The 18,472-nt window shown below is 41.6% G+C and overlaps 1 protein-coding gene across 17 annotated transcripts in view; it reads left to right on the top strand.

Annotated features, from left to right (window-relative positions):
- The window catches only part of AAK1 (AP2 associated kinase 1), a 175,278-nt gene extending 158,098 nt beyond the window's left edge, over positions 1-17,180 (top strand). For 13 of the 17 annotated variants that reach the window (XM_032352338.1, XM_032352337.1, XM_032352332.1 and 10 more), the window contains one exon: positions 10,391-17,180. In XM_032352338.1, the coding sequence (XP_032208229.1) occupies positions 10,391-11,520 (1,130 nt within the window). In that variant the 3' untranslated portion in view covers positions 11,521-17,180. Of the gene's footprint in view, positions 1-647; positions 4,040-10,390 lie in introns of those variants that run through there. The other 4 variants (XM_032352342.1, XM_032352344.1, XM_032352343.1 and 1 more) reach the window with 1 other exon arrangement.
- The last annotated feature ends 1,292 nt before the right edge of the window (positions 17,181-18,472 follow it).

Below are 18,472 nucleotides of genomic sequence, written 5' to 3'. Positions count from 1 at the left end.
AAGTTATCAAGAGAAAAATAAAGTGGAAACTTAGTGAAAACCAGAAGGCATATATTTTTTAAAAAGCATGGAACATTTCTTGAGCAGGATTAGAATAATCTGTAATAAATATTCTTCCCAAAGAGATGAAGGATGGTGCTTAGATACCATTTGCATCTTTTGGACATTCGTGAAGCATCCTTTATCCTCTCTGATGGGTTAAAATCATTTCAATGTGCCATGAGACCCTGAATGGCCATGGGACCATCTATATATTTCTTAAAGCCCATTTCTATTTCAGTGGTCTTAGTAACTAATTTCTCCCCAAAGCAAAAACTGTTGATTTTTACTTTGTCAGGGAGATGATTTAATGTTATCAGGAAGTTAGGGTCCAGCCAGCAGTTCTCAGGCAGAATGTCTATTCATTTGAAAATAGCATCCTCTTTGCAAGGTGTTCTGCCTCTAGTATGGTATGCCTGGAGTTTTGGTGGGAGGTGGTGGATACCTAGCTTGTATGTTTAAAAATCAACATGTAAGAGTTTGCAAATGTAAACTGTTGCTTCTCTAGGGTTTGGTTTGGTTTGGTTTGGTTTCTCCTTTGCTTGCTCTGCACATCTAAACCTTAACCCTCTGTGTTTTGTACTGAATTCCTATCTCTCCACTTCCAGGTGGGCACTCTAGAAACAGCAGTGGGAGCTCTGAGTCCAGTCTTCCCAACCTAGCCAGGTCTTTACTGTTGGTGGATCAGCTCATAGACCTGTAGCCGGGACCCAGTAGCAGAGGCAATTCTGTAACCTTCACACCGTAATACACGTTTTCATTACGGAATTATAAGAAAAAAGGATTTTTTAAAAAATCTACGAATAAAGGGCCCTCTAGCCCTTATCTCCTACCCCTTGCCTTCTCCTGTAGAAACGATAAGGAAAGAAAATCACTTTGGCCCTCCAGATATTCCTTGGCCAGTTCCTCCTGTTAGTTTGCTGTGTTTTCTCATTACCCTTCTTCAATAGCATTATCTTAAATCAAGCGCTAGATGCCATGAGCTTCTCTGCTGGAATCAACTCCACCCAAAGCTTAACTGTAACTGAAACTAGTGAATTGACACCCTTGTCTCATTCTTGCTAGGAATGGCCTCCCAGACCAATCCTCCCAGCCCCTGTCTCCTTTGGCCAGATGCTGATGAATGTGTTTCTCTGTTTTTGCTTTTTACGCTGCTGCATTATATCATGAGAACCTGGCTGCTTCAGTTGGTCTTGACTCTGGGCAGTAGCCTGGAGATGGGTGTGTGACTTAAGAGAGAGTAAAACTGACTGACGGATGGGATGTGTTTGAAAAGAGCAATTGAGCCCAGCTCTAGCCCACCAGCTCCGACCTTGTTTGATCGTAGACTTAGTCAGGGGATTTTACACCCCATGCAACCTGCCCAGCATTCATCCAGCATTCTGGCTTCCATTGAACCGTGATTTCTCAGATCTGGAGACGTGACTGCAAGTACTTGAGATCCTTGGATAAAATGTGTACGTTATATAAAACCCAAGTATTGCCATTCCTTTTCATGTTAACTGTCCCGAGCCGGGATCTCAGAATTAGACCAAAATGAGACAATGGTGGTAATATGATACCTTTTATTAGAAGACTTTTCACTGGGGGGTGGATGGGGGAGGGGAAGGAATTGTAGCAGAAACAGATGTATTTTTCTTGTGATTTTTATTTTGAATCAAATATTGTAAATTGTGTATAAATGAAGACGCTGAATAGTTCTGTTTCCACTTGGCGTTTCAAGTCTGATATCAGGTGTCTGTACAGGGTTTTGATCTCTTTCCCTTGTATAACTACACAGCAATCCTACAGTGTAACATATGGAATCATTTTGAGTAGACTTGTGTGTTGCTATAAGCTTTCAGCAGGTCCTCTGTCTTTGTAGAATAAGCATGTTGTTTATTTTCAGATAATCAGAAATAAGTGTGCTGACAAGGTAGGCACAATTTGATTCTGGCTACTTACCTTTCTTTCTCTCTGATGTTTGAATCGAAGGATGCAGCCAGTGAAATATGTCCAGTTGGTTTTCCTTGGCTTCCTAGATTAAAAAGCAAAACAAAGCGTAGTTCCTCACTAACCTTAGAATATTGTTCATAAAATAAATAAAGGACCCTGCACTGACATGACAACATGCCTCATGGTCACCCTCTGTATATGTCCTTACTCGTTGGAGTGTATTTTTTTTTTTCTCCCATAGAAAGCAATTTTATAAAATTGCCTTTTAGAAATGAGGTGGGCACGGAGAAGCCGGTTGTGGTTCTCTTCCTTGAGTGCCACTTTCCATGATCAGAAGGGGAAACTCTTAATTGATCAGATTTGTACAAATAAAATTCCACGCTCATTTGTTTGTTTCTCTATCTAGTACTTTTGTTCTTTTTCCACACGTGCACTTTAAGGGGGGGTGGGGAAGAAAGTTGAGCAGGCAACAACAGCCTACAAAACACAGCACTTTGGAGGTCAAGCTTTGACCCCAGAAATGTGAGAACAGCCTTTGAAAGGCATCAGAGGAAAAGTCTGAATCTTTCAGTCTTCCTTCTGACTTTAAATACTTCCTGTGCCAGCTGAAACTAGATGAGCTAAGTAAAACCCTCTATTAGGATAATGGATCATTTCCAAAATTGAGGGAGGCACAACCTTCCTGCTGAAGATAAAAAAAGATGTCCTTGAAGAGCTCTCCATGATTGGACAGCAGTGAAAATGGGACTCGGTTTGCCCCTTTATGGACAGGAATATTACTGAAGATCGAAACTGTATTCTTTTTCCTGGACATAGAAAGAATGTATAAACTAATGAAGGAAATGTTTATTTTTAAATAAGAACAATGTTTTATGCCTATATTTTCCAATTTGATTTTTGTTCACACATATACATGTTAGAAATATAATGGAACATCTAGTGTCTCGATTTAATTGAAGAAGTGAAGAGTACAGTTTAGAAATTTGGTATCTCTAAATTGTTCCTTTCTTGTATTATCCATAATCAATTGAGAGGTATTCCCTAGTTATCTGGCTCATGAAAGCTTAATGGAGACTGTTAATGAAAATGAACAGACTAGACTGGATGGAGGAAGTCTGAGGGAAATAATGACATGAAATCATCTTGGGTTTATTCTTTAGGAATAGGACCCCAAAGGGGAGAACTATTTTTCTGTTAAGTTAGGAATCCATGTGAGTGACTCGGTAAATGGGACCTCCGTTAGTTTATAGCTTCATCCCTGAGCTAAAAGGGTTTATTGATAGGACACTAGAGACACGACAGCGTCTGATAATTGGGAGACACACGAAACTCTAGACTGAGCCACAAGCGAGTTAAGAGAGACCAACCTATAGTCCGTCCACTTCATCTCACAGGTGTGGGATGTAAGGCTGAGCCGTGGGAGAAGAGGCCTGGGCAGGACAGGCCCCCTGGGATCACTCCCTGACCTTTGCCAGTTACCGGCCAAGTAGCTGTCAGCAGGTGCTCCAGTTCTAAAAGCGGTCATTCCTTAGGTATATGGTGATGAGTTTGGACTGGATGGTCTTTAAGTTTATGGAGTTCTAGCATTCTACCTACATATTATGATGCTTGGGAAGGACTATGAAGGATCTGTATAATCCTGATGTTCTTAAGTTCCCTTCTGTAGTTCTTAGTGTTACTGGAGCAGCATTTACATTTTAGAGAATTATAATAGCTCTTTACTACTGGAGTGGCTCTTCCTTGGTTATCTGAATAGAAGCCTACATTATTGGACAGTTTGGGACATAGATTTTTTTCTTTTTTAAGTATCTAAGTATCATTTTGTTTTGTTTTTTAATGGCCCTACCTATTCCAACAAAACAGTATCAGAAGACTACAATTCTTTTTAAAATATATAATCAGTGATTTGGCACTTAAAAATGGGCAGATACTATAAGCATATGTTTCTGATTTGCTTTAATACAACTGTGTAAGAGTGGTAACTATACCAGAACACATCACAAGTTTTTTTTTTCCCCCTTACAGCATTCAAATAACTAGATCACCAAATTTAAGTCCCTATATTTGTAAAAACACAGGACTCAGAGGAGATAAGGTTTAAATGGACAGTCTTAGCTACAGTCATAATTAATGATTTCTTTAGCAGACCTGTCAGAATTTTGGCTGCTCAGTGAGTGTTGTTCCCCTCAAAGGCATCTGGTTTTACTTGGGAAGCTAATACTACTCTAATGGTGTTGGCTTCATTTAAGTTAATTCTGAAACCAACCCCATCCTTAGAAACACTGTCAAGGACAGTAATAAGTTATAAGAAAATCCATTGAATTACTATCTAATTAGTATTGCTTTTAGCAGCCAGAAGTATGTTCTCTGTCTTATTAATCTTTTCCCATAACTCTTTTTTTTTTTTTTAAAGATTTTATTTATTTACTTGAGAGAGAGACAGTGAGAGAGAGCATGAACGAGGAGAAGGTCAGAGAGAGAAGCAGACTCCCCATGGAGCTGGGAGCCCGATGCGGGACTCGATCCCGGGACTCCAGGATCATGACCTGAGCCGAAGGCAGTCGTCCAACCAACTGAGCCACCCAGGCGTCCCCCATAACTCTTGATTCTGAGTCACATTTAGCTGTTTCCAGAAAGCAAAATCACTCCCTGCCATGAAACATGGTTACTATTGAGGACAGTAAAAAGAATAACCCACAGAAAATTCCCAGAGAGGACCTTATAGTGGAAAGTGACAACAATCAGTCTTAATTTCCTTAATATTCTGAATAAGGGAACTGCCATAATTTCACCTGTCTTTAGTGGTTTAGAAAATGGAAAGATGCAGATTTTAAAATAACCTCTAAAAGAGGTTGTCACTTTGTTCAGTGTCATTTGATATTGAACTTGGCACTTCCTGTATTAGAATTATAGAACTTGGATTGCTAATAATTACAGGGGAACATACTCAAGAAAAGAACCTGTTTTTCTCAAGATGAAATTTTAGTTTTGCTTATAATACTTGTCTTTCCTGCTGTCCTGGCAGGTAATTGATCATTTTGATGTGAACTAACACAGTTTTCTCCAGGTCAGGAACAGTCTGCCTTCAGCAATTTTAGAGGAAGGAGGAGACCTTTGGGATTGACCTCAGCCCAGAAGTGTGGAGGGATCTGAGTTCAGCTGTAGATACCTTGGGCCAAAATCAAGTCTCCCATGATGATGTTTGTCTAAATTTCCAGAAGTCTTTAACTTTCTCTGGCTGTAACATTACCAGGATCATGTAGCCACTAACTTAGAGTTTGGGAACAAAAAAAAAAAATGACAAGATTGCCCAAAGTACAAAATTAAGCAAATTAGAGGCTGCCAGCCAGAACAGAGAAACTATCAGAGGGATATTTAAAATGAAATCTTTACTGAAACCCTCCAGATTATACAAAGCTATCTTTTAGTCCTCTCTAGAGACTATAATTTTACCAACACAATGTTAGTCTTTTCATTTTCCACCCTAGTCATATTCCTGAAGTTGGATGTACTTGGGTTTCTTGAGTCAAAATGAATCCCAGATGGCCTCCCTTTCAGATAATCTGTAACAAGATATTTCTTTGTTTATCCTGGGTTTCCTTTCACTAAGGTGGAGGAGGGAGGTTCTTTGGGTAATGCTGACTTAGGCAGAGTTACCAAACGGTGGCAGTTGCTTGAACGGTTGCTTGAACGGAAGACACTTTCCGGGTCCCCAGTTGGATGTAGTGTCCTGACTTTCCTCTCTTTCCTGTGAGTATTCCCTCCCCCTACTGCACATCGCCTCGTCACGTGGATGCGTACTTACCACAGGTCTTTACCATGTCCTCCCCAAGAAGACAGAGCAAACAGAGGTACGCGAAGCTCCCTTCTACAGTAAAAATATGAAATTTAAACATTGCTACGCAAGTATTGTGTTTTAAAAAAAGGTCTGTAAACAATTTATTATGTAAACATACAGGGGAATAAAGACTTATCTGTTCAAACAGGAGCCTGATGTTCACAGATGTAAATAACTTACAGTAACTGCCGCTTTCCTGATCTGAAAACGCATTTGTGCGAAAAGGACTTGAACCCATTGTTGAGTGACTTACTGAGTGTGGCTACTGAGGTTTCCCCTCGCTGTCAGAGAGAAAAAAAACCCTGTGAGCCTGTATTTGGTGTGACTAGACTCGGGGTTGCAAATTGAGCACAGATTTGCAGCTGCCCTCCTCTAATTTGATCCTTCATATACCCAGGCCAGTTTAATTGAACGTTTGATGCTGGCAACAGCAGTTTGATGCCCAGGGAGAAATCTCTCTAATTGCTCCATTGCCTTGAGAGGCGCAGCGTCACTGGCCCGCATTGGCTCCTACCAAATCCCTGTTCCCCAGTCCTGGGCTTTAATAACCACTGCATAGCATAGGGTAGAACCAAACCCTTAATTTTGTCATCTAAGCTGAAGGTCATGGCAATTATTAATTTGATGTCCATCTCTTAATTCCCTGATTCGGCTCCGAGAGTGTGAATTTCAATTGGTGCTGCATTTCTGACATTCTTGAGAAGGGACAGTTTGCTTTCTATTTGCCAGATATATGTGAAGGTTTCTCAGTACTCCCAAGTCTTCATTTTCAGTTTGGGGCAAGAAGTAGGTCTTCGATACTGCTTGTAACTGTTATTTCAGTTTACAGTATGGGGGAAAGTAAAATTCTGGCTGTGCAAGATATATTGCACTAAAGAATATCCAGCCTGGAATTTAAGTCTTCAGATTCTGATTTTTTTTTTTAATTTTATTTATTTATTTGACAGACAGAGATCATAGGTAGGCAGAGAGGCAGGCAGAGAGAGAAGCAGCAGCAGGCACCCTGCTGAGCAGAGAGCCCGATGTGGGGCTCGATCCCAGGACCCTGGGATCATGACCTGAGCTGAAGGCAGAGGCTTTAACCCACTGAGCCACCCAGGCACCCAGATTCTGATTTTTTTGAAAGCGCTCTGATGACCCCTTCACTATGTCCATCAGATAAAATCCCCAGAGTAGACGCACCCCGAATCACTCAGCACTTAGGATTGCTTTGAAAGTTAACAGGCTGTTAGTGAACAGGTCATCCAAGAGTTTTGGGGACCCCTTTCCTGCTCTGTCAAGCACATGAACTCTGACTGAATCTGCATGAATTTGGAGCCTTGAAATAGACTCTTAGAACTCCTTAAAAAGTGTGCAGACCCTTAATCTTGCACACAGTCCTCCATGACAGAAAGAAAAAGAAGGGTGTCCTGCCTTCTTGTTTAGTTTAATGCGCTAAACCAGAATGAAAAGAGACCTAACCCAGTTTGAGGGGATTAGAACCAAATGCCCTACTTGAGCCTTCATGATAAGAAAGACCCTTGTGCAGCCTGTGAAACCAGGGCCTGGATTGCAGGCCTCCGCTCCTCAGGAACAACTAGCTGGCTTCACTGAGCTGTGTGGTCCTGGGGCATCTGCTGTGCGTGCTGTTGGTTGCCAGAGGAATGGGGCCAAGACATGGGTTTAAAGTAGTGCAAATCCTTCTTTGCTAGTAGTCAGACTGTTTCAAACACATTTACCTGATAGGGTAAGGCCATTTTCATATACAAGGATTGTTCACTTTGAAAATACATGCTTTCCTTATAAGAACATACATACTCGTATTCCAAAAAAGACCTCTAATTGCCAACAAGATTTAATGTCCATCTTCTGCTTGTAAGTTATTTAGGATCTCTCCTTGACTCCTTTGTGTCTTGTGCTGAGGGTGTATGGATGTCTGTGTTTCTTCCAAACCCACTGGCATTCTTGCCCAGCTTGGGAGAGCAGCAAAGAGTGGTTGCTCTCTGCTGTAGTCACAGTACACCTTCTCAAAAAAGAGGAAAGAGGTTAAGAGACTTGGCCTTCTCAGGAAAATCATTTAAATGTACTTTTCTAACCCTTAGGAGGCAGATTCATGCTGAAAAATAGAAACAGGTCTAGCCTTGTTTGGAAGAACAGGAAACAAGTTTCCCCTTCAAACTCAATGTCACAGGGTTTTTGTGACTGGGCTTGTGAGGTTTTGAAAGTTCTCGAAATTTTAGGTATGGTTTTCCTGTTATCATCAGGGTCCTAGAATATGCTAATTTGGCAGGTTTCCAGTTGTCCAAGAACCCACTTTTTAAGTAATTTAGATAGGGTAAGCACATTTTTCTGGCCTGTCCAGCTCTGGATATGGTCCCCTCCACTTGGTACCTGATAGTTCTCAAAATGTAACCCAACATTGCAGGCATCCAGAGTGCCCCTGATTCTGTAGGCAGCTGCTTTTTGGCATTCTCTGCACACAAACAGATCTGGCTGAATTCAATTTAATTTCCCAAAAGCACTGACTCCAGTCAAACTAGTGTCCGGTTTTCATTATTGATCAGTATGGTGCCAGAATTGGTCATTGGCTTGACTAAATTTACCATGTTTCCCCTAAAAGATATTTTGCACTCCCACAGAACCAGCTTGATAATGACAGCCCTGGGGGTAGTTTTGGCAGATGAGAAATTGTGACTTAGTTTTGGCAACTGAAAACTTTGTCTAGCTGAGTCTGTGTTAGAACGTGGTTCAAGGAGTCTTGCGGGAGGGGAGCTTCCATGCCCCTTTGCTTGGCAAATCTTATTTTGGAAAACCTCTTTGCCCCTTTTCATTTGAATTTCCTCCCAGAAATCACCACCTAAGAATCACAGTGGCAGAACTAATATTATACTTGCCTGAGAGCTTAGGATTATGTCTCTCCACATATACTGCAAGAGAGAAGATGTTCCATTTGCTTCCTAACAGCTGACTAACGCTTTCCTATCGCCACGTGGGTGCACATACCAAAGCCGCAATGCCAAGAAAAAAAAAAGTATCCTCTTCAAAATCATATTCTTCAAAACACTACTCAGAAAGCTGTTTGGCACCAGTACGGAATTTCACTTAAAGACTCCTAACTGAAAATTCACTGAATGCATTCAAACTCAGAAAATGAGGGGGACACCCACCTTTGTTTGTTTGTTTCTGGAAACCGTATTTAAGATCAGAGCTGTTTAAAAAGAAGCATTGCTAAAAAGTTCTAGGATTCCGAGAAACATAGTATTTTTGTACAGGATCTTCTAAAATGTTCCGATCTCTCTCTAACATCTCTTTACAATGTAATGTCTCTAAGTGACTGGTTTCCCAATAAACTGATTTTGATGCCGCTTCTGCTGTGTTCTGTGTGCTTAATTCAAGCAGAAACCTTGGTAGGGGATAATCATTAACAGAAGTTTCTACTAGCTAATGATTTGCCTGGAAGGGGAGAGGGAAACATGGGGAGGGGTTGATGGAATTACCTCAGTACAGAGGTTCCAGGGCATCTACAGAATCCAAACCACGGTACCAAATGCCTGGTGGGTTGGGAAACCCATGATGAAATGCTCTCTTTACCCCCAACCACCCTTTCTCTGGATTCTTCTTGCTTAGTTACATATGCCTTTTTCCTGCCCTCTTGCTAACATGTGCCCAATGACATACTTCTAACCTGCTAATATTTCTTGGAAGGTAAGCTCTCTTGCATTCTGATAATTTGTCTATTTGATTTTAAAAGCCAGAGCACCCTGAGGCACGTCCATCTAGCTAGAAGTAGACTAGTGTATTAGCGTTTGCAAATATTTCTGCAGTTAACCCATGTATTTTACTCCTTCTGCTTAAAGAACTGTATAATAGATTCATTTAAGCAGAGGAGATCTTCCCTAACTGAGAAGACTGAAAACAAAATTCCGCACCAACTCCAGCTGAAGGTGACTTATTTAATATGATTTTTTATTATGTCTCCTCCCCTTAGAAGGCACCTTCAGTGTTGGCATTTGGGGCACTCCTGTGCTCTTTGACTAGTGCTTCTGATGTAAATCTTGCATTTATCAAGCAGCCGTGCTCTGCTGCTCTTGGGGTTAGGGATGGGGGTGTGGTTTGAGATTGAGAATCTGTTCTCAGAAACAGGCAGTGTGGAGCAGACAACCACTTGTCAGATACTCAGTTGCATTTGTCCCCAGACAGTATTTCTGCATAATCCAGAACTTCCATGGTATATGTGGAGCTGAGCGACCGGGTTTGTTTTCATTCCATCCTGAGCCAGCGCCAGGTAGAGCAGGTGGCTGTGCCTGGCCCCGCAAGTAGGAGCCTCGTGTAGTTATGCTGAATGTCTGTGTGCCTAACATCTTCATCTCCTTTCCTGTACATTGTGCCTATCATGTTCAAAATGTGAGACAGTGACTGCTTGTGTTCCAGTTTGTGTGCCGTTTCCTTGCCTGACTTTTATTTTTCTGTTTTTCCTTTTCCATTTCAACCTTTGTTTATTTGGTCCCACGATGTTTCTGCCATGGGTTGACCATTTTAAGTGTTCCGAGGAGAGCTGATCTGATCTGTGCATTAATTCTGCATTCTGTGCTTTTCTAGGTCTCCAGAGAGAGCCCAATCCCTGTCCTGTAATAACTGTAGAGCACTTTAAAGACTCAGCAGGCGTTAAAGGCCTTCCCCTGTATCCAGACCCCTCCAGAGTACCTGGCACGAAAACACAGAACAATTTAGAATCGGACTACTTGGCCCGAGATGGCCCTTCAAGCAACAGTTCATTCCACAGCAGTGAAGAGGAAGGGACTGATCTCGAGGGGGACATGCTGGACTGCAGTGGGTCTCGACCTCTCCTCATGGAGTCCGAAGAAGAGGACGAGAGCTGCAAGCCTCCCCAGGGGAAGCTGGGGGGAGCTCTTCCATTCGCTCAGCATGAAGTCTCTACTGAGCAAGCAAAGGCAGGCCAGGGTGGCCGAAAGAACCAGTTCCAAGCCCTCCCACAGCCAGCCACAGATGGTCTCGGGGAGCCAGATGTTTTTGCCACAGCCCCTTTCAGGAGCTCAAGGGTTCCAGCTGATGACCTGGATATTTTCTCCAAAGCCCCGTTTGTCTCCAAGGGCAGCATGGCTCCTTCCCAGCCAGAGGAAGCGGACGTATTCTTGAGAGCTCCTTTTACCAAGAAGAAGAACGTGGAGGAGTTAACGGTTGCCCAGAGTGCCCCCCAGGAGTTGCCTGTGCAGGCCAGTCTCCTCAGTCAGACTGATGATGTCCCTCTGCTCCCAGGCCTTGAGAGAGCAGTGTATGCCCCTGTCCGAGCTCAGTATCCCGCGGCTGCTTTTGTCCAGCAATCTAACCTTCCCTCCCATTCTGTGCAAGCGGCAGACCATCTTGACAGCATCTCTCCCAGGGGATCCTGCCTGGAATCTGGGGGCCATCCTAATGACAGAAACAAAGGACCTCAGCCCCAGAAAGAAGCTATCTCAGGCCCAGTGGCTGGCAAACCATTCCGCCCCCAGTCTTTATCCAAATATTCCCGTCACTATAGCCCAGAAGATGAGCCAAGTCCAGAAGCCCAGCCCATTGCTGCCTACAAAATTGTTTCCCAGACCAACAGACAGTCCATAGCTGGCTCTGTTTCCATCACATCCCTTTCCTCCAGGACTACGGAGTTGCCAGCGGTGGATCCATTTGCTTTAGCACCTTTTCCTTCCAAATCAGGCAAGCAGAAACCTTAGGAGCGCTACCTGAGCCTTCAAGCCTCTGTCTCTACCACACCCTCAGTACTCATCACATCACTCCCAGCTGAGCCTGTCTCAGAAGAAGTGCACCAGTTATTATCTCTCCGTTCCCCGCGTCCCAGCAGGATTCCTGCGGGCAACGAACTCCATGGCAGTGATACTCAGTTGAAACCCCTTTAAGTTATGCTCACTTCTTTTGTTTGTATTGATTTCTGGACTTCCAGGCATTTCCATCTCCACCTCCACCCACATCTCTGCTGTCTCTTTTGGCCCCAAGACTGTTTAAATCCAGAAATAACTTCATCCCAACCCCAGAGGGGCCATGTTACTGCGATTTTTTTTTCCCTGCACTTCCTGCTCTGAGTCTTGTCCGTTGAGGACTCAAGATTAGTTCCTTCAGGACTCGAGTTAATGCTCTTGCAAAGGGATATTTATGGAAAGAAATCCAAGATGAAAATCCTGCAAATGAAGAGGAAGTGTAATCCTGCAGATACTAATCATTCCTGTAAAACCAGCAGCTCTACAAAGGATTCTCTGGATCCATTTCTGAGTCTTTGTGAGCCGGGCTAGCCTCTCACACACGAGTGTTTGTGGGTGTGTGACCTGCATCAGATCCTTTCCTATGGAGAAACTCGAACAGATGAGATATCTGTGCTCATGTTGAACAGTATTGAGCCTTCCCACACCCATGCTTTTAAAATCACTCTTGAGTGCACAGGTATGCATGTGTGCGTGTGTGTTTTGGCGCGCGCACAGGGAGCGTTTTTCCTGTAGGTAAATCCTGTCTCACTATGCCTACCTCCACAACCACTCATTTACTGGCATTTGTCTCCTGACCTAACTGATTTGAGCCCTGTTTTTATTTAGTTCTGTCTTGTGGCAAAATCAAATCCATTGGAAGGTGTCGGAGAATCCTGCTGATGTTTTCCTCCAGAATTTGCTATTTGCTCTTAACAAATTCCATGTACATGGTTTTAAAGAATTACGATTTTTTTTTCCTCTCAGAACAATAGAAAAGAGCTTCTAGTCCCAATTTGAACTATTGGGTATGTGGTCTTAGTAATATTTTAAAGTACTTAAAAACCTTAGGTCTGAGCACTCTAGGCTGTCCTCCTAGAATTAATCATGAGACTAGGCTACAAATTAGAGTTGCATACTTGTTTGTGTTTTCTGATTCCTTGCTACCTTTCTCCACTGCCTCTTGAGGAAAAATAAATCTGAGACATGTAAATCAGTTTGAGAGAAAAGAGCTTAATCAATTGTCCCTGAAAATCTTTCAATTTCCTGTCCTCTGTAGATGTTAAAGTAGGCCAGATAGGTGACTGACTTGTGTTTTTGAATTGTCGTCTATTTCTGGAAAGATCTGACTCATTCCCGGCTCTTTCCATACCCGTTATTATTAGTGCCTTAAGGTGAAACTTTTGTCTCAATGGGAAGATCTGTGCTGAGGAAGTTCAACTTACTGGAAAGAGCTGCTCCACCGTGTTTCAACCTAAAATCTTCCATTGACTTATAATCGATGTCAGTGATGTCTCCATTAGCTGGAGAAGTTGTGAGAATTGCTTACCAAAACAGATGAATGATTTAAGAGTTGGAAATTCATCCAAGAATCAAGCCAGAATGCCAAACTCTATTGCAGTTGAATAGGTGTCGTATACTTTAGATTTGAAATTCAGGAATCTTGGGGGTAGAATATGAACAGCAACTTCTCAAGACATTTTCTAGTTTGGTCTCCACCTATTTCAAACATCCAGGTGAAAAGAAAAGTACTTGGCACTGGATCAGGGCTACTGGCGATGGCTTTACACCTGAGGTTTCAACCACTCCAGTCTTTCACTTTGATGAATGTTAAATGTCCCTTCTAAGACTCTGCTTTTCTCCCCTTGATGATTTCTGATTTCTTTTGTGTCACGATGGATGCAAAATCCTCTCTCCAGTTGAATAAATAGTTTGGGCTAATGCATATGGAACTTTGCATCCCAGCCTCTTCCCTTGGCCATTATCAAGTAAAGCCCTCCAATGCAGGAGCTAGGAGGATAAGAATATTCAGGGAGAGTTCTCACCCCGAGTCAGGAACTCTTCAAGTGGAAAGTCATTCTCATTCCCTCTATCAAATATTCAGGATCACCTCTGTAACAGCCTTGCAAAATGTCTTTCCTTTGGTTATTTAATCACTTCTAACTGATCAAGCAGCCATTTTAGCTCTTGAGGTAAAATCAGTAAAATCATGGTGATTTTATCACATCATTGAATCATTTGTCAGGCATGGGCTTGTAACCCTTTTTTATTCTCACTGGAGAGATATGATGGGTAGGTACTCTAAGTACATTCTTTGAATAGAAGTGAACGTAAATCCATGCAAATTGCTTGTGTTCTTACTGACTGATGCATGAAAACTTTTGACTATATTACATTAATTGTCAGCCAATAACTAGTAAATTCTGCACTGATCTTTGGATCATATAGGGTAAATGCATCATTTAAAGATAAAGTATTCCTGCCAGAGGCCATTCTGAATCTGGAATTCTAGAAAATTTAGTGTTAAGGGAATTAGGAGTGCTCAGGGTGCTTTGAATTAGTAGCAAATGCATGTTTCCAACAAGTAATACTGCAACAGGTTAACATTACAGAGAAAAAGAAGATATATAGTCAGCAAAATGCTACTACACCTTTTAGTTTTATATGTTACTTGCTTTACACATCTGATAGGAAATGCAAGAACTTGTGACTTTTCATTTCAGTGGAGGGCAATGAGCCAGAATCTATTTTAGATACAAAGTGTTGAACCCACAACATGCACTGATGAACTCTTTTAAAGAATCTGTGTTAAATGACTAACAGGCACTATTGAATTAATGAAGTTATATTATGTGTAGTGGAAAATACTCACCTTGAGCTCACATATGGCCTGTTAGGCTCCCAGTCCTTGTTAGATTGGGAGATGGAATGAACAAAAACTTGATGCAGAAGCAGATGCTGGGCAGGACCTCAGTGAATCTAGGTCATAAATTCAATGTCATTTTGGGCTCCATAATTATTGAGTTGAAAATTTGGTATGCGTAGATGTGTGTACATGTCCACGTGCCTGTGTTAGGTCTGAGTTTAATTTGGCAACCAACATTTCTTGAAATTTTCGAGAAAAATACCAGCATCTTTTTGCCCCACTATTTATTTAGTAAGTTTTAGAGTACAGGTCCATCAGTGCTTCAAACTATAGGGTGGACATTTCAGCGACTCATAAAGAGCAGATTTCAGTTTTCCTTAAATGTAATCTCCAGAGTGACCTGACAATACAAATTTAATCACACTGATAAAGAAAAATCATCAGAACATATGTCATATAATATGTTTGCATTTTATCAAATAGGATTTTATAGGAAACTGCAGAAGGGTGAGATCCAACTCATTCTCTAGCAGGAAGGATACAACTTAAAATTGAGTCAAATTGGGTGCTTTTAATAAGGAAAAAGGTTATTATCTGCTGTGTCTTTGGAATTGAAATTGGAGAACACATACCAATCAACTCTGGAATAGCTGCTGGCCGCATAGATGCAGTCTTATCTGAGAAATTTGAAACTCGGATCATTTTGATAAAAGGTACATAGGATTGCTGCTGGAAAGACTGCAGCTTTTAAAGAGGTAGAAGCACTTTAAATGCCCAGAGTCACCCCTGGGTTCTAATCCAATCCTGCCTGATGGAGTAAACATGAGGATTTTAAATGGAATCATGTACTTTAAATTCTTCATTTTTCAGTGCTTTAGTCAACAGCTACTTGTTTTTTGTTTTGTTTTTTTAAACCATCAGAACCCTTGCAGACTTGTGAAGTTCACTTAAAGGTTTCAAGATGCTTGAAAATTAAAAAAAAAAAAAAAAGTGTTATCTGGTTGGGAATTGTTCCTGTGTTCTTCTGCTACAGAACAAGTCTTGCAGGTTGCTGAAAACAACTAGCTGCCTCAGTTTCGATGTGAGAACCCACACTGGCAGTGTCTTGATTCCCCAGGTGCCGCCTTGTTCTCCCACTTCCTGGTCCTCCCTGCCTCATTTGTACTTTGACCATTATTGGGAAACAGGCCTCTCCTGTGGTCTCCAACATCCCATCACTAAAACACTGCCAGACACAGCTCTTTTCTGCTGCTTCTCTACTCCTGCAGGTCTTTCTGGCTCACCTTCCTTGTTCCTGCTCCCACTTCATTTCCTCATTTAACATTCCCCTACTACAACCCTACCCATAAATGAATGATGAGAGGTACAACTGGACGATCGTGTCAATTTTTATGTGCCTTGTTATTGTAAACAGTTTCTGCCCAAGTTTCAGCTTAACCTATGCTAATCTCACCACACTGGAATAATTCCAAATACGACAAATGGCTCACCGTCCCCATTTCTTATGGACCAGAAGAACAGATGAAGAAAAGTTGGCAGAAGTCCAGCCTTCCCCTGGAGACACAACCCAAAGGCATCTCTCCATCATGATCTAACCCAGGCCCAATGTGCCCCAGAATGCAGGGGTAAGTTTAGGTATGAAAGGACTCTGGAATAGCTTGTAGAAATACCTAACTGTTAACCAGCACACCGGCGGCTTAGTTTAGTATTCCCAGAACTTGTAATTATGTAAGAAATTTAGTCCGAGCTGCTTCCCAGCAGTCTCAATATGGGTGACACTGTTCAAGAGTTTATAGTAATGTTCTTGAAATCAAGTCAAAGTTCTCTCCATTGCATTATGCGAGAACTGTATATACGTGTTAAAGGGATCTGTTTGATTCCTTTTGGCAAGGAATTTCAGAAATGGCTTTTGTGGTTTTTTTGCAGAAATGGTTTTTAGCAATGTCAGTTATAAAGTGAGACTTTGGGAGTGAGCGAAGACATTGTAGCTTTTTCACTCTGAAATGGCAAAACAGTTGTATTCTCTGGGTCTATCAAAGACTCCTGTTTGAGGATTGTGAATGGAGAGGGAGTGTGTGTGTGTGTGTGTGTGTGTGTTTGTGTCCATGTCCTCATGCTTTCTGCCATGGTGTTAAAACCTCCTTATGAAGGCATCCAAAGAATACCAAGTGGTAACAGTAGGCATTTGGCTTGAGTGAATTCAGCCCCATTTGCCAACAACTCAGAGAACTGGAGTTCTAGATAAAGGTGGGCAAAGTTAGCCATTGCCTTAGCCTGTTTCCGCATTAAGCATGCTCTTCTCATCCACAAGGATGTAACTCAGTAGGGTTTGACCTGAATCCCTGGCTCATGTGTGGTGTTGGACTGGCAGTAGTGACCAGAACAGCACAAGGCCTGCAAGATGTTCCTTTGAAAGAGAAAATGCTGTCATTTGTTAGGGCACAGAAACCAAATGATGGCCAAGGACAATGCTCCTTCCATGGAAAAGAGGTGAACTCTGCTGACAAGACATTTTGAGTTGACTGAATGAGGGAGTCAACCCAGCTATAAGGAATACTGCGGTCATCAGACCCCAGGAAATAGTACGTGCACACAATCTTAAGGGCTGTGAACATGGGAAAGGAAGGGAAAAAGACATTTATAAAGTCAATCTTAACAGTTTTTGCGATACCTCTTATTTGCAGACTATTGGATTTATGTTATTGCACTCTTCGTGTGATCTATCTTATGTATCAGATAGTTTTTATGAATAATTGTTTTGAGTTGTAAACTCTTATACACTTTATTAAAATGGACCTAATAAAAGTAAATGATTTATATTTTGTATTATTTCTTAAGTCAGATCTTCCTATGATTGAAGGGTTCCATGAGTGCCTTTTATAGTACCAAGCCTAGTTTTGTGCTTTTAAGTTTCAAAGAACGTTTGGTTGGTTGGTTGGTTGGTTGGCTGGCTGGCTGGCTGGTTGGTTGGTTTCCAATTCCAACATTGTTACTTCCTGAAACCTACTTTTCCTTCTAGATGTTACATGGAGACATAAATGGAATAATAAAAGATAGCAGGGCCATACAGACTGAGGCAAGGAAACCAAAGAGCTTCCTGCTATTGTAAACTTCACTGTGAGCTCCTAAAATATGTTAATCTGAATATGATCTGCTTCAGTATTTAGTCTTTTTTTTTAAAGATTTTATTTATTTACTTAATTAATTTGACAGAGTGAAAGAGAACAAGCATAAGCAGGCAGAATGTCAGGCAGAGGGAGAGGGAGAAGCAGGCTCCCTGCTGGGTCGAGAGCCCTACATGGGGCTTGATCCCAGAACCCTGAGATCATGACCTGAGCCAAAGTCAGATACTTAACTGAGCCACCCAGGCACCCCCAGAATTCAGTCTTTAAAAACAAACAAACAAAAAATTCCTTAAGAGAGACCAGCATTAACGTAACAAATTAAAGAGAGAAGTCTTGGAAATGATAAACAAACAAACCCAGACTCTTAACTATAGAGAATTAACTGGTGATTACCAGAGGGAAGGTATGTGGCGGGATGGATGAACTAGGTGAAGGAGATTAAGAGTACACTTAACTTGATGAGCACTGAGTAATGGACAGAATTACTGAATCCCTGTATTAAACACTTGAAACTAATAACATTGTACATTAATTATATTGGAATTAAAATTTAAAAGTACACAAAGTACACATGCCAAAAGTCTTGGGGAGAAATGAATTATACCTATGAATCTTAAAATCCATAGTGTGGGAGAGAACCTGCCTGCCTATTTCCTCTCCAAATTTGAGAAAATAACAGTAATATTTGGGCTTTAATGAGTTTTGACCTCCATCATTCAGGGAGAATTGGTAGAGGGCTGAATTCAGGTCCAAGTTCAAGCTGGTAATGGTGTTCACAGAAGACCCAGGGATCCAGAGAGTTCTGGTATAATATACATGAGGAAAGCCAAAGTTGCCTCCTTTTACTAAAGATTTATCTAAGATCTGATTCGTCTGTCTTTAAATATATGCCCCACCTCATTCTACAATGTGAAGTTCCTGTGCTTTTTCTGTTTCAAGT

This window comes from Mustela erminea, chromosome 7, assembly GCF_009829155.1.
Source record: "Mustela erminea isolate mMusErm1 chromosome 7, mMusErm1.Pri, whole genome shotgun sequence".
Classification (NCBI taxonomy): Eukaryota; Metazoa; Chordata; class Mammalia; order Carnivora; family Mustelidae; genus Mustela; species Mustela erminea.
This window is presented reverse-complemented; position numbering and strand designations above follow the sequence as displayed.